Here is a 15,064-nt window from a genome sequence, read left to right on the forward strand (position 1 = left end):
AATATATATGCATATAAGCTTAAAGGTATGAGTTAAGGGAGACTCAACGTTTTTAAGCTCATTACGGATGTAATATAAATCAGGGGCGGATCCAGGAAAATGTTTCGGGGTGGGCTCCAGATTTGAAATCTCCAATAGAACATTCACAACAAAAATGGAAAGACAATAATAATAATCCGTAATGTTGTGAGCAAAGTATTTGCGAGACCCGCACCGATTACGTGAAAAACAGGGACAAAACATAAAAAGTCTTCGCGAAGGACGTGTTTGTTCATGGTGGATAGGACGTATACAACTCCAGTTGTGAATTGCTTGGTTCCACTAACATCAAATATACATATAATATAAATAACATTAAAATATGATGTTATTGTTGTAGCAACCCCATTAAAATATGATCATGCACATCTGTGCACACATGCATATAATTATCAATCCACGCTTAGAAAACTCATGAAACTTTCATTGAAATAACTGGTGATCTGACGAAAGTGTTCTTGCAGGGAATGTTGCTTTACTCATTGCATTTACAATGCAAATTTTGTAATGCTTGACAGGTGGATATGCGTGGACTTTATTTAGATATTATAATGGTTTGCAATGGAAATATGCTATGCAACGATGTAAGACCAACTGCACCTGATCGTGAGGTAGCCTATAGAATTGTTACTTTTTTTTTAAATTACTTCCAGATTAGTATGGTCCTCCTCTGCATGCTTTGGCCGCTTCGCTGGTGTTAATTCTTCTGGTTCAACTGATTCCAGAGTTTGTTCTAAATTTCAGATTTTCGGTTTGAAAAATTATGTTGTTTTAACAGGTGCCATGTCTATGTTGATTGCGGAATACGGTTTTAAGTTGTAAACATTAAACAATGAATCAATCGTTCGCGAACGCTAGGGGTCTGAATTTTGTTCCTATATTCCCGTTCGTGAATGTGAATGCGGAAAAAATTTTTTAATATTCACGTTCCTGTGTAAACTAAGAGCGAATGTAGGTATATAAATAAATTTTTCCAAACCTTGGTATTTTCATTTATACTTTCACTTAAACAGTTAGTTTTGCTAGCGCATTACTGCCTACCCTACAACAACACTGAATGAAAATATTCACAAATTATGTGCGGTTATCGCAAATTTGTGGACCGTATCCCTACCTGAATCCGCCCCTGATATACATACATAAGTACGTAGGTGATGAATATTATAGCATGCATCCATACATCCACATGTATGTATGTATGGATATCGGAATCTCTTCATATATGCATATGTACGTATATTCGCATTTATACAGCCATGCAATTTGTTAATGTATGATGAGAGAATTCATAATCTTGACGCTGGTTGAGGTAAACTGTGCTGGTGTTTGCTGTTGGTTGTGTCCATCGCCCAGTTGGGGTCCGAATTCGTAGAGCATTGGAGAGGCGACACCAGCAGCAGCAGAAACGCCACGGTACGTCGCTAAATCACAAAATTCGCCACTCTATAAAATGAATTTTAATTACTGAACAAAAACTGAAAGTGAAAATTCCTAAAGTGATTATGGCAAACGAAAAATTAAATAAAGTTAAAACGCAGAGCATTTCAAACTGGAATAACTAAATTAAATTTAAGAGATGGCTTACAAATAATGCAAAAAAAAAAGTGGTGCCATAAAGATTAATAAATTTGTTTAATAAATTGCTAACAAGTCAAATCACTTATGAAAATTGTTCAAATTGAATGACCTTATAAGTAAATACAGTTCGTTTTTGATTGCAAAACAATCCAATTTTGAAAAGTGAAAATCGCTGCTTCTTAATTTCAGTAAAAATTAGCAGATGCGGATATGTATTGCTGCGTAGTTTTGCTATTAATTTCCAAACCCTTTTGTCACTAATAATCGCTTTTCATATCTAAATACATACGTACAAACAACATATTCACTATAAGAAACGTATGTACGTGTGTGAGTGTGCAGTTGTTTTTCTAAAATATTTTCATTTAGCTAATACGTTATCAGGAAAATGAAACAAATATGCAGTTACTTCTGATTACTCTAATTAAGTCTGTTTCAATATACAATATTAAAGAAAGACCTTTAATAAAATTTGTACAAATTTACAAAAATTTTCATAAACACATATTCGCAAAACAAAAAAGTGAAAAAAACGATAAATTATTCACCTGTGTTGCCATCTCTTCTCTTTCGTTCACATAAACATTAAGTTATCCATATATGAATAAATATACACGTATATAAAATACTTTTTACTTGTGGGTTGGTATAATTAAAAAGCTCGCAATGTTTGCAAACAAGATCTTTGCCATTTTTCTCTTAATTCAAGTCATAGTGTTGCCAACAGAACCCAATTTTGTTAGTTGACGTGACCGTCTTGAAAATACAATCCACGCATATCTGTGCATTGTGTGTTTATACATAGCTATGTATGTATGTATGTAGGTATGTTTCTTAAATAATTCAACTGAGCCGAAGTAATTTTTCCCAAACAAAATTTTATGAGATTTCCAATCTGCATTGAGTGTTTTTGCAGGAATTGTCAGTACATGTTTTGATAAAAAAAAATAAATGTAAGGCGCGATAACCTCTGAAGAGATCTAAGGCCGAGCTTCTCTTCCAATTTGCGTCGTGCTCCTCTTGATTTTCCCTGCAAATTGGCCGGACGGGACCTACATGATTTTATGCCGACTCCGAACGGCATCTGCAAGGCAGATGAGTTTTCACTGAGAGCTTTTCATGGCAGAAATACACCCGGAGCGCTTGCCAAACACTGCCGAGGGGCGACCCCGCTTAGAAAAATTTTCTTCTAATTGAAAAACCTTATTTCTAAAATTTTTGATTTTGCTTTGCCCGGGGGTTTGAACCCAGGGCATCCGGTGGTAGGCGAGCACCCTACCATCACACCACGGTGGCCGCCAATGTTTTGATACACAAGTTAAATTCATTAGCTTCAAAGTAAAACTTAAATCGATGCATACATTTTATTTAATACTTAACTCGACACTGTCACTTGCGGTTCTGTTTAATAAACTTGGCATGTAACTGAGAGATATTGTGCTAAAAAATGACATCGAAAACTGAATATGGCACTTTGTTTATTCAAAATCATAGTTTTTGAAACAAAAATTCTTTTTTTTTGCTTTTTCGTGCCTCTGCATAATTTTTTGTACCGAATGCAAAATAAAAAAAAACACTTGAAAAATTTGTAAAAAAAAATTCTTGCTATAATATTTTCAGGTCGTTGCTTAGTCGGACCTTAGACTACTATTCGAAATGTATCAAAAAAGTGTGCAGATCTGAAATAAATTTTGCAGCACCAAAGCGTAATTTTCACCTTTAAAAAATTCACTTGTTCACTGGTTTTGGTTATTAGAAATATGATCAAAGTGAATTGCTGTAATTCTTTTTGTTCTAAAGCTTTGAATAAGAAGGAAATGCAATCAATTAATTTAGAATTCAGTAGAAGCAATGGTTTGGAAAACACTTACGAGTGTATTTCTGCTTTGAAAAGCTTCTCATTGAAACTTTCACAGGAGAACAATAAATTCTTTATGTTTAAGTAAATTAAAAAAAAAAAACGAGGGCTGGAGATCAAATCTAAAGTTTGCATTTGTTTTAATTTTGGATTTCGCTTTGCTGCTGTCAATTACAAGTCAAGAATCTTTTCATTCCTTCATTACCATACCTACCTGCCAAATAAGTTGACAGGATGAACTGCTATGAAGAGAGAATGGAAGATAGCTTTGTTCGTTTGCTAGCCTGTAAACAAATTGAATTGCGATAAATTGCCCATTTGTGCATTGTGCATCTTAAGCATAGACGTCAAAGTAACATAAAAACACCATCACCTGATTTTCAGAGATACTATCGTGGTCTCATCCTCATGTTTGAAATACTACAAACAGCGATTCAATAGGTGATCGGGGCTGTTTACTATTGTGTGTTTTCAAACATTCTTTTACTGTAGGAATTCACAATGGCTGCTGTCTAGTAAATGTTCCCAGTAAAAGTTGGCGGCCACCGTGGTGTGATGGTAGCGTGCTCCGCCTACCACACCGTATTCCCTGGATTCAAACACCGGGCAAAGCAACATCAACATTTTCGAAGTAAGTTGTTTAATTAGAAGAAGATTTTTCTAAGCGGGGTCGCCACTCGGCAGTGTTTGGCAAGCGCTCCGAGTGTATTTCTGCCATGAAAAGCTCTCAGTGAAAACTCATCTGCCTTGCAGATGCCGTTTGGAGTCTGCATAAAACATGTAGGTCCCGCCCGGCCTATTTGTAGGGAAAATCAAGAGGAGCACGACGCAAATTGGAAGAGAAGCTCGGCCTTAGATCTCTTCGGAGGTTATCACGCCTTACTTTTATTTTTATTTTATACAAGTTAGGTCGAAAAAAATTAAACGAAAATATGAAAGTAATTTCAAACCCTGGTTTTAACATGTCATAGCCGCCGCTGCGAAAACTGTTTACTTTAGAAATATTTGGTCTTTAATGAAAAAATTATCTTACTTTAATATTTGTTCCTAGTACAGTTAGATGTATGATGCATTCTAAATATTATTTCACCGTCTTTTATTTTAGGCAGTTATGTCTTTAATTTTTGGAATAAAAGTATACAATATCAGAGCGACATGATCAACAGTGCGAATACAGTAGACTTCAGTACCATAAGTCATGGTAGTGTCCTATTACAATCAGGTATAATGTCATTGGACAAATGCAAAATAGTACAGCCATCAAAGTTACCTCAAAGTACGGACAACAGATTCACTTCAACATATTCAATACAAACTTCCCTTGTTGGCTCTCCATATACCGCTGATAATAAACTCAAAACCGATATTCAAAGTGCCGAGACCAAAGATATTCAAACGCAGCCACAACGTGTCCAAGTACAACATTTGCAAATTCATCCAAATTTGCAAAACAATCGATGGAGCTATCATACATTTTATAATTTAAGCAATGAACTGGGCCGAACACAGTCGCATGATGGAGGTGCAATTAGAATCAATAATAATAATAACTTAAAACTTGAAAAGAAAAGTGCCTTTAGTTTAAGCAGCAATGTTAGTGTTAACAGTAACAACAACAGCAACACATATATAAATAATAATAATAGTAATATTAATAATAATAACAATGTTATTGTTACCAGCATCCCGAATACTTTCAGTCAAATAGAAAGTGGCAAACATTTAAGTGGCAATCTAATCGTTAGAACAATTGAGAAAGTCGATGCTCATAAGGAGTTCAGTGATAGACGCTCGTCGTCCTTTAATAATATTGATTACCAAGAAAATGCCTTTCTCCGCATCAAAGATGTCCACAATTATGCTAAATTGGATCATTATAGTTACTCAAATGAGAGTAGTAATAGCAGTGTGCATGATGAGGAGAATGAAGACGATGATGAAGATTTAGATGAAGATATGGATGATAATAATGATGATGCCGCTACAAATTTTGAACGTTATTTAAAGAACAGTAAACATTTCGCAGCAAGAAAAGATAAATCTAATCGATTGACTAGAATGGAATCGGACGAGACTGAATATAATGTTGATGCTGAGACTGTGCACAAAGTGCAGAATGACACTGAAGGGGCAATACCAAGTACACCTGACCATCACGCGCGGAGACCTATGAATGCTTTTCTAATATTTTGTAAACGTCACAGGGCCATAGTTAAAGAGCGATACAAGTCATTGGAAAATAGGTGAGTACATACATATATACATTGCAGGTACATAAAGGCAAACTAAGTTATCAGCTGGACTGCTTGAATACTTAGCATGTATTAAATTGCTTAAATTTGTCCCAGCTATTACGGAAACTTTGGGAAAGTTTTTTGAGGCACACTATGTATGGCTGCAGCGCGCATGCGTGACGTAAATGAAGAAGAGAGATGCCTACCACCATTGGGTTAGGGGGTCAGAATATACCTGGGGTAGGTTGCCTGTCGTAAGAGGCGACTAAAATACCAGATTCAAGGGGTTGTGTAGCGCAATTCTTTCAGGTTGGCAGCTCAATATATACCTTATCCAAACCCAATTGTCAACCTCACCTATACGTGGCGAATCCTGTTTCATTAACAGCCGAGTCTGGCGATCCCGAACTCCTCATGGATCTAGGGCGTGGAAGGGCGGGATGGCCAAGAAGGTCGTATGTGATCATAACAAATCGTTCCCGAGATGGTCGGCCTTGGTAACGGAACGTACCGGATCTGAATCCGGGAAAGGACCATCAACATCAATAACACTCCCCAAGGCCTTCGGGGAGTGTCCTTATCGATGCAACAACAACAAGGCAGATGCCTAGTCTGGAATCAGCTCAAAGTCAACGAACAGATTGGACCTTGTCGGCTTACGAAGTGATAAATTTTCTTACGCTTAAATCTTCACTGTGCGCCAAATAGTAGAGAAGACTCACGAGAAGGGAATCGGCCCTCACCATTTTTTTTCAGATCGATGCAGCGTTTGAAATGGCGAAAAGAAGTTGTTTGTATGCTGCTATTTGTGAATTTAAGTTCTCTGCAAAGCTAACAAGGTTTTTTTTTGCCAAATAACGACAACACCACCAGCTCCGAAAGAATTGGAACGGATCTCTTGGCCAACCGAGGCTTCAGACTCCCTTTCGTGAGGAACTCGATATAATACGCAAATTCCAGCTGGATATTGCCTATACGGTCTTTAAAGCGGCCTTCGCTGCCGCATACGTTAAGATGTAATCTGTTCTGATGTTCTGTTCTATTACGGTGAAAGAATTTAAAATCGCGAACAGCCAAACGGCTAGTAAAGTATTGAGTTCGACATTGGTGTGATCCTTGCGATGTATCCAACTCTTCTAAAATCACAATAATCTGGATCCCGGGTCATAGCAGTATTCTGGGCAACTATTACGAGGACCTTCATAGGTACAACTGAACCGATCGAAGCAGATTGTAGGGAGTTCGGAGTTCCGCTGGCTTCCAGTGGTGTACTCCTGTACAAATAGGCGTGTACAGTGTAGCGATATCCCTCTGACCCGAAGGGGGTGGCAAGCGATTTGTTAAAATTATTCGATATACCAGGGATTATCAGTGGTATTTTATTAGTGATTGGGGTTAAATATTTATTAAATAAAATCTCTAAGAAAATGTAGGCAATGTTGTTGTTGTTGTTGTAGCGATAAGGACACTCCACGAAGGTTTTGGGAAATAGTATCGATGTTGATGGACCTTTGCCGGATTCAAATACGGTACGTTCCGGTGCCAGCTCACCATCTCGGGAACGATTTAGTATGACCACATGAAACCTTCTAGGCCATCCCGCTTTCCCACCCCATATATCCATGAGCAACTAAGGGTCGCCAGAGCATCTGCTGCTTAAGAAACAGGATTCGTCACGGGTAGGTGAGGTTGACAATTGGGTTGGAGAAGCTATAAATTGCGCTGGCAACCCCTTCAATCATTTGGGTATTTTAGTCCCCTCTTATGACAGGCATACCTGCCGCGAGTATATTCTAAGCACCCTAACCCATTGGGGGGATAGGTAATAAATTTCAGTTGTATAAAACTCTTATCCCTCTCTCGTTAAAATTGGGTGGTTTGGGTGGAAGATTTTGACTACAGTGAACCTTGATTGAACCCACCTAGTTCCATATATACTATGTACTTATGTCCGTGACATTTTCGGAATAATAAGAAAAAAATCGAAAACCTGACTATTTTGAAATTACTACACATTTCCTAAATGTATTTCGAAAAGAACTAATTTATTTCCGAAAACCTCCAACCCGCGGCCTTTTTTAAAGCAACCTAATTCGATCTCTAATTGATTAGGTTGAGTTGCAAAAAGTTACAAATTTTCTTATTTATAAATACCAATTAGATAATAATCAACGTATCATATCACATTTGTTCGGCTAAGCTTCATTAGCTCGCTGTGTGAAATTGGTATAAAGCTGCAAATTTATTAAAATAATTAAAATTTGCAGGGAGGGTTGACAACGGTATTTCGTAAGACTTCTTTTGAATTCTCTAGCAACTATCTTTCAGATCACTACAATCTTTCGAAAGACAATTGCTATTCCGGCAATCAGTTTTGGGTCTTTCATTAGACAATTTGAAAAAATATGCTACTGAGGTGTTCTTAACTAAGCAATCTTTGCATTTTCCATTGTAAATATTTATAACAACGAACAGTAATAATTTAATACAACAAAGCCCACTTGTAGAAGCACAAGTTATATTTTTAACCCAGATTTAGCTTCTCATGAGGAGTTAAATTTATACAATTTTGGCAAATATTAAAATTACCTCTGAGTTAAAAAAAGTTGCTGGGCCTAACAAGAAAAAACATTATATTAATTAGAGAATATGCATGGAATAGTCAACAGGACTTAACAGCAACATAAATTAAAAATGAAGTAAAAGAAAAAATATATAAAATAAAATATTAAACAATGCTTTTGAACAGATTAGATTGTTTCTGAGTAAGTTAATTAAAAAAAACTCAACTAAATATTGGTTCATCGCCGGATTTGATCCTTGGACGCTGTTCTGTGAGCAAAAAAACCTAACCCAATAGGCTGCGGTAACTTTCTACCTCTGCTGGCAAATGAGTAATGTATATAAGCATAATAAACTCTTAACCACATGTGTATTTTAAAATATTATTTCTAAGACCGTGGCGCCAGATAGCCAAAGCTGTGCAATGGTCTTTTAAATCGTCCTAGAAAGACTGAGAACGAGGTTTAACCAGAATTGCGCTGTAAACGTCAAAGCATGTGACAAAAATTTTACAATGTTACATGTTGTATAACAAGAGCACAATCAATGGCTTTTTTTGTTAGTACAGACTTCCTCTAACCTATCATGACACGGTTCAACTTTGCACACAACCGCTAAATCTGTCATAACGTTCTTATGAAAAACATTTGTGTTTTTGTAAAGTACATTAACTTACGCCTTTTAGGATAAAAAAATATACTTGGAGCGATTCACCTCCGAGGAGAATAAGACCGAGCTTCTGTTCCAATTTGCGCCGTGCTCCTTTTAATTGCCCATACAAATTGGCGGGACATGTAGGTTCCTGTTTTATGCCGACTCCGAACGGCATCTGCAAGGCAGATGAGTTTTCACTGAGAAGCTTGTTTATGGCAGAAATACACTCGGGGTGTTTGCAAAATCAATTCCTAGGGGCGACCCCGATTAGAAAAACTGTTTGTGATTGAAAAAAACTTTTTCCAAATTTTTTGATGTTACTTTTCCCGGGAGCTGAATCCAGGACACGCGGTGTGGTGGGCGGAACACGCTACCACCACACCACGGCGTCCGCCCACGCCTTTTGGGATACAGAATGGATGCAGTTGTAAATTGGTCTATTCTGATATTCAAGTGAACTTTTCGGGAATACAGTTAAAAAAGGTGAAGCCTTATAAAAAAAAGTTGTCTGGATATTGATATTGAGCATCCGGCCACGAATCAGTATTTTTCTTATGGAGACTTTCGTAGCATCAACGGAGATGAACTTTTGAATGATTTCAACAGTGTTAACTGGTGTGATTTTTAGTCTCTACAAATTGTTGATGAAGCACTTTTTTTCTTTTTAACTATAGTGTCTTAAAGGGTGCTTATGACAAGCATATTACCATTCGAACTGTCCCTAAGGAAATTTCACCTTGTCCCTGGTTCAATAGTAGACAACTGTCAGCCATCAAGCTTCGTAACAAGCTCCATTAAAGTGGAAAAAATCCAACTTTTAATAGTTGGGAAGCATTTCAGAGAGCGAGAAATAATGCAACATGTATCACTCGGCGCGAAAAAATATGTTATTTTAGTGTTAAATTAAGTGCAGAAAGGATGAGGTACAGTACGCTCTAGATCCTGAGCTAGTCAATGCTGTTTTACTGGGATGGCTTGCCTATTTAATTTATAAAACTGGTGTTACCCTGCATTCTTGGGACCATTACCAAGATCATAAAGTTATATGTTATATGCAAGGTGTATGCTACTTTGAGAAATCTTCGTAGGTCTGGATTTTATACACCAACTGACACACGTTGTCAACTTGCTTTACAGCTGATCTTGCCAATAGTAACATACGCCGAAGTTGTTTATAGTAAACTTGATGCCCATTCCTCACGTAAGATCAGCGTGTTATTCAATAGCGTGACGCGTTATGTCTTTTAAAGTTTGATCACATTTCGTAATGGAGAGGCAGCCTCTTGGGCTGTGGAATTTTAGAGTACTTCAAGGCCAGAAACTGAATTTTCTTTACAAATTATTTCTAATAAATTGCCTAGCTATCTCTATGAAAAGTTAAGCTTTACCAGATCAGCTCGACTGAGTGACCTTATTGTCCCTCACTTTAACTCATTGCCCCCAGCCAGGCTATTTTTCGTCAACGCTGTGTAATGCAGTCCCTGCGACTGATAGAAACAAATTTAACAAAAGAAACTTTAAAGAATCCATCTATGCTTATTTCTGAAATGGTCCTTAGAATAAAAACCATCTACTAGTCAGCGTAACTTTTTGAGTGCAATTTTATTTCTTGTCTTTTTTTTTTTTCTTCTTAAGTTTGATATTTATTTTATCATTATTATTTTCTTGTCTTATCTTTGCTTTATTCATTTTTCATGGGTCACGGCGGCCACCGTGGTGTGATGGTAGCGTGCTCCGCCTACCACACCGTATGCCCTGGGTTCACACCCCGGGTAAAGCAACATCAAAATTTTAGAAATAAGGTTTTTCAATTAAAAGAAAATTTTTCTAAGCGGGGTCGCCCCTCGGCAGTGTTTGGCAAGCGCTCCGGGTGTATTTCTGCCATGAAAAGCTCTCAGTGAAAACTCATCTGCCTTGCAGATGCCGTTCGGAGTCGGCATAAAACATGTAGGTCCCGTCCGGCCAATTTGTAGGGAAAATCAAGAGCACGACGCAAATTCGAAGAGGAGCTCGGCCTTAGATCTCTTCGGAGGTTATCGCGCCTTACATTTATTTTATTTATAATATGGAATAGTCAAATTGTTTTATTTAGGTTTGTACCTTATTGTGCTTACTTTATAGTATTCGGTATAATAATAATAATCAGCCCTATTCTGCATTTCGACTTGGATTGGAATTTTTTCGATTTGGCAATTTTGGTATTCTGTGTTCCAACCCCTTTCGATCCAACTTCGAATCGTTCGATTTTTTGTATTCTGCATTTCGATCGTAGTTCCGTTTTTCTAAGTTGCAAATTAGTTGGCGGAAAAATATTTTCTTTTTATTTTTTTATTAATTTATAACAGAATTTTGACAAAAATGTAAGTAAAACTTGTTAAGAAACGTAGAAGGCTTGATGATGATTGTTTTGTATATGTTTCCAGGTCAAAAACAACATGTCGATGTCGAAGTCCTTGGACGTATTTGCCCCGCAAAAGTATCTAACACATACTTGAAAGAATCCTTGTTAAGTCGAAAGTTTTTTTTGAACCTAAATAAGAAAATAAGTCATTAAACTTTACCACTTTTAAGTTCAATTTCTTACAATTCGTCACTCATCTCAAATGGATTACACAAATCTCGCAATATTTGCCTTTCCATTCTCGCCTGGCAATTTTCGTATGCGTTGCTTTCCAACTCCATAAATAATGCCGCGGCTATTGATTCCATTATAATAGACAGCTATAATTTGTGTCTGTTCGTTGGGTCCAGTTATATGCCAAAGCAAGCTGCCGGCGTAGAGGAAGGTGAAGCGAAAACGTAAACAATCCTTGCGGAAAGAATAAATAAACCTTTATAAGGTCTTTTAGGCCAGTGCAATGAAATTAGCTTCCATAAAATTCAGAAACTGTCAACTATATTCGTGCAGGAATCCGTTTTAACAAAACTTGGTGGCCACGGCAGGGAATTGGTCAAAAGAACGACAAAAACACACTTACAATTATGAAAGCACTTCACTCAAAAAAATATAACACTGCGGCAATATATTCTATTGCTTTTTTTGTACAAAATGGCGTGGATAATAAAATATAAACGTTTTTCAGTGTTTTTTACACATTTTCTTTAATTTATTTTGTTCCAATGTTCACACATTCCGTACCAACAGCTGATTTCGAAAAATCATTTGCTCTTCCTCTTCTCTTTACGATTCCGTCGTAATGCAGAATACCAAACTACGATTAAAGCGGAGCGTAGAACGAGAACGTAATCGAAATGCAGAATAGGGGTGAATAAGTAGACTCTTGACGTTCACTGTACATATGTATGTACATATATATATACATATTTATATATACTTGAAGCACCACGCTAATTTTACTTTATATTTTCAGAGCGATCACTAAAATACTTGGAGACTGGTGGGCTTCCTTAGATGCCAATGATAAAAAATGTTTTACTAGTTTGGCGCAACAAGTAAGATAAAGTTTGATTTGGATCTTTTTGAAACATATACATAACTAAAAATAAGTAATTTTCAGAATAAAGATGCCTTTTTTAACGCAAATCCAAATTTTAAATGGTATAAGCTGCCTGCTCCACCCTTACGGGCTCTAAATACTCGTCCAGGTAATACTGATCGCATTTTAGATCAAGACGATGAAATCAAATCTACGCTTGTGGCAGAAGACAGCGGCACAATGCTACAAAAATTCCCAAATGATAAAAACAATCACTTATTCAAATTAGCTGATGAAGCACAAATGGGCGAATTAAGTACCTTAATTAATTGTGAAAGCAATAACAATAATTGTAGTGCGAATCAGAATGCGAATGCTTTACAACAGGCGCTTGGTGAAACATCACAGTTTTTAAATGCTTATATGCCACCAAGCGACGATACATTTGGGGGACAATCAACTAAAGTGCGGCTCCTTAATGAAAATAGCTTCTCTAGTAATGGCAGTGAAGACGATGTTTTGCCTAAAAAGTCTGCAAGGGCTTGTAAGGGTAAAATCTATCAAGAACTTATAAATTCGGGCCAAATATCTGCGGTGTCGAAAAAAGTTAGAACGCCAAAATCACAAAATTATCCCAATGGAACCCCACTTCAAACTGTGAATCCATCCAACAATTTTCATCAAGTTTCTTTAGAAGGCTCCAGCAATAGCACTGCCTCACCGAAATCAAAAAGTAATGCTAAACAATGTGAAACTTATTCCTTAGAGGGTTCTCATTCAAATAATGATCTTGCGAGTTTTGATTTGGAAGAAAAAATTAAGGAACTGCCTGCACTCAATTTAGATCTTTATTTGCAACGAAAACGTAATACAAAAAAGAAAAAGAAATTCACATCGAAAAAACGCCATTCAAATAGCAGTGCATCGAACAACAAAAGTTCTAATGCTGTAAAGGTATCAAATACACCAGTCGTAAACTTGTCTTCTATCAAAATTAGTGAATCACCACCACAGCAGGCTGTTGGTAGTCAAAAGCGTAAAGCAAGAAAAGAGAGCATCACAAGGCGCAATGTCACGGCCATAGAAAATGAAATTGCATCAGTTATTCCATTGGCTAACAGTTTCAGTACAATAAATGGATGTTATTACTTTAATGAATCGCCAGATTCAATTTCATTGAAAAGTCGGTTTTTAGGAGAAATCTCCAATTCTACAGTTGCAACGGCAGCAAATTGTCAGTGGAACAATGCTTGTGTCAATTTTAACAACGATAACATTTCGTCTACCTCAGACTTACTCATTCTAGCTGAAGTAGCTGCCAATCGCACCGAACTAACAAATTAATATGTTTTTGTTATCGGTCATCATTGGAATATCCATATTTCGACTACTGAGTGGAATATCATAATATCTCGAATGCCGTTTCAAAAACGCCCTACCTTAGATAACGTTTGTATAGCGTCCTATTTCAGAATTTATTTCAAAAATGCCCTTTCTCAGAATTCGGTTGAAAAGTGCCCTATCTGAGAATTTTTTTCAAAAACATCCCGGCTAATGTCAAAATGTATTGAATTTGTGCCCAGATAGGGCGTTTTTGGAGCAAAATCCTAGACGTGGCGTTTTTGAAAAAAATACTGAAATAGGGCGCTATTTAAAAGTTTTCTGAGATAGAGCGTTTTCGAAATATCAGGCGACATAGGGTGTTATTCCACTCAGCAGTCGATGTATGTTCGTATAAGAAAGCATATAAGCACCAAAAAGAAATTATGTATATCTAAAAATGCATGCATCTTGCATTGCATTAAATTACATATGTTTAGTTAACAAAAGTAATAAAAAAATTGTTATTGTTTTTGAAAATTATATTTAATTAGTTTAAAGTCGAAAATAAAATCGTAGTTACATATATTTTAACAATTTGTTGTGTATGTAAATATTGACTTAAGTGCAGTTTGGTAAAGTTGGGGAACATAAATGCCGAATTTTGAAAGTTGCAACATTCCGTCGAGTTAGTTAAATGGTAGCGGTATGTGACAGTAATGACTTATTCAAAAGCCAAACATAAATGGTTAAATGTTTTTTTTTTTTTTTTTTTCAGAAAATAAAGCAAACAGATTCAAACAATTTATTTTAATATTATTGCACTAAGTTATGTTACGTTTTAAGCAAAGTTTTGTCGATTTTCGATGATATACATATAGTATGTATAACAAATGCATAACTATAAAATTTATTGTAATTGTTTATATGCAAAAATGTTGTTTTTCCTTTTTTCAGATCAAACGAAAAGTACCCACTTAAAACGCGCAAGTTTAGGGGACATTTTGGGATTGGACGTACATTTTTTCAAAAATTGACGTGAAAGGTGATCCCACAAACCGCGCAAACTATGGCAGTAATAGCCTACTTCATATATATGGTTCTATCTAGCTTCTGGTGCGAAAGGCTAAAGCACAAAGTCAACGAACTAATTGGACCTTATCAGTAAGGCTTAAAACTGCTAAATTTCTTATCGCTTAGATCTTCACTATACGTCAAATCGTGGAGAAGTCTCACGACAAGAGCGTGCGTTTGACAGCGCAAAAATGAGTTGCTCGTATGCTGTTTTATCTGAATATGAGTTCCCAGTTAAGCTAATAAGACTTTGATATGGGAAGGATCTCTCCAAATCATTTTAAACCAAAATGCGACTACCTATCGTG

General features: G+C 36.5%; 1 protein-coding gene across 10 annotated transcripts in view; it reads left to right on the forward strand.

Moving 5' to 3' along the window:
• The window catches only part of LOC137250254 (translation factor waclaw, mitochondrial-like), a 118,356-nt gene extending 103,738 nt beyond the window's left edge, over positions 1 to 14,618 (forward strand). For 4 of the 10 annotated variants that reach the window (XM_067782735.1, XM_067782734.1, XM_067782733.1 and 1 more), the window contains exons 2-4: positions 4,581 to 5,718; positions 12,297 to 12,378; positions 12,444 to 14,618. In XM_067782735.1, coding sequence (XP_067638836.1) covers positions 4,631 to 5,718; positions 12,297 to 12,378; positions 12,444 to 13,706 — 2,433 coding nt within the window. In that variant the 5' untranslated portion in view covers positions 4,581 to 4,630 and the 3' untranslated portion in view covers positions 13,707 to 14,618. Of the gene's footprint in view, positions 1 to 1,328; positions 1,453 to 1,922; positions 1,948 to 3,968; positions 4,107 to 4,580; positions 5,719 to 12,296; positions 12,379 to 12,443 lie in introns of those variants that run through there. The other 6 variants (XR_010952878.1, XR_010952879.1, XM_067782732.1 and 3 more) reach the window with 5 other exon arrangements.
• Positions 14,619 to 15,064: the final 446 nt, after the last annotated feature.

Source organism: Eurosta solidaginis, chromosome 4, assembly GCF_040869045.1.
Source record: "Eurosta solidaginis isolate ZX-2024a chromosome 4, ASM4086904v1, whole genome shotgun sequence".
Classification (NCBI taxonomy): domain Eukaryota; kingdom Metazoa; phylum Arthropoda; class Insecta; order Diptera; family Tephritidae; genus Eurosta; species Eurosta solidaginis.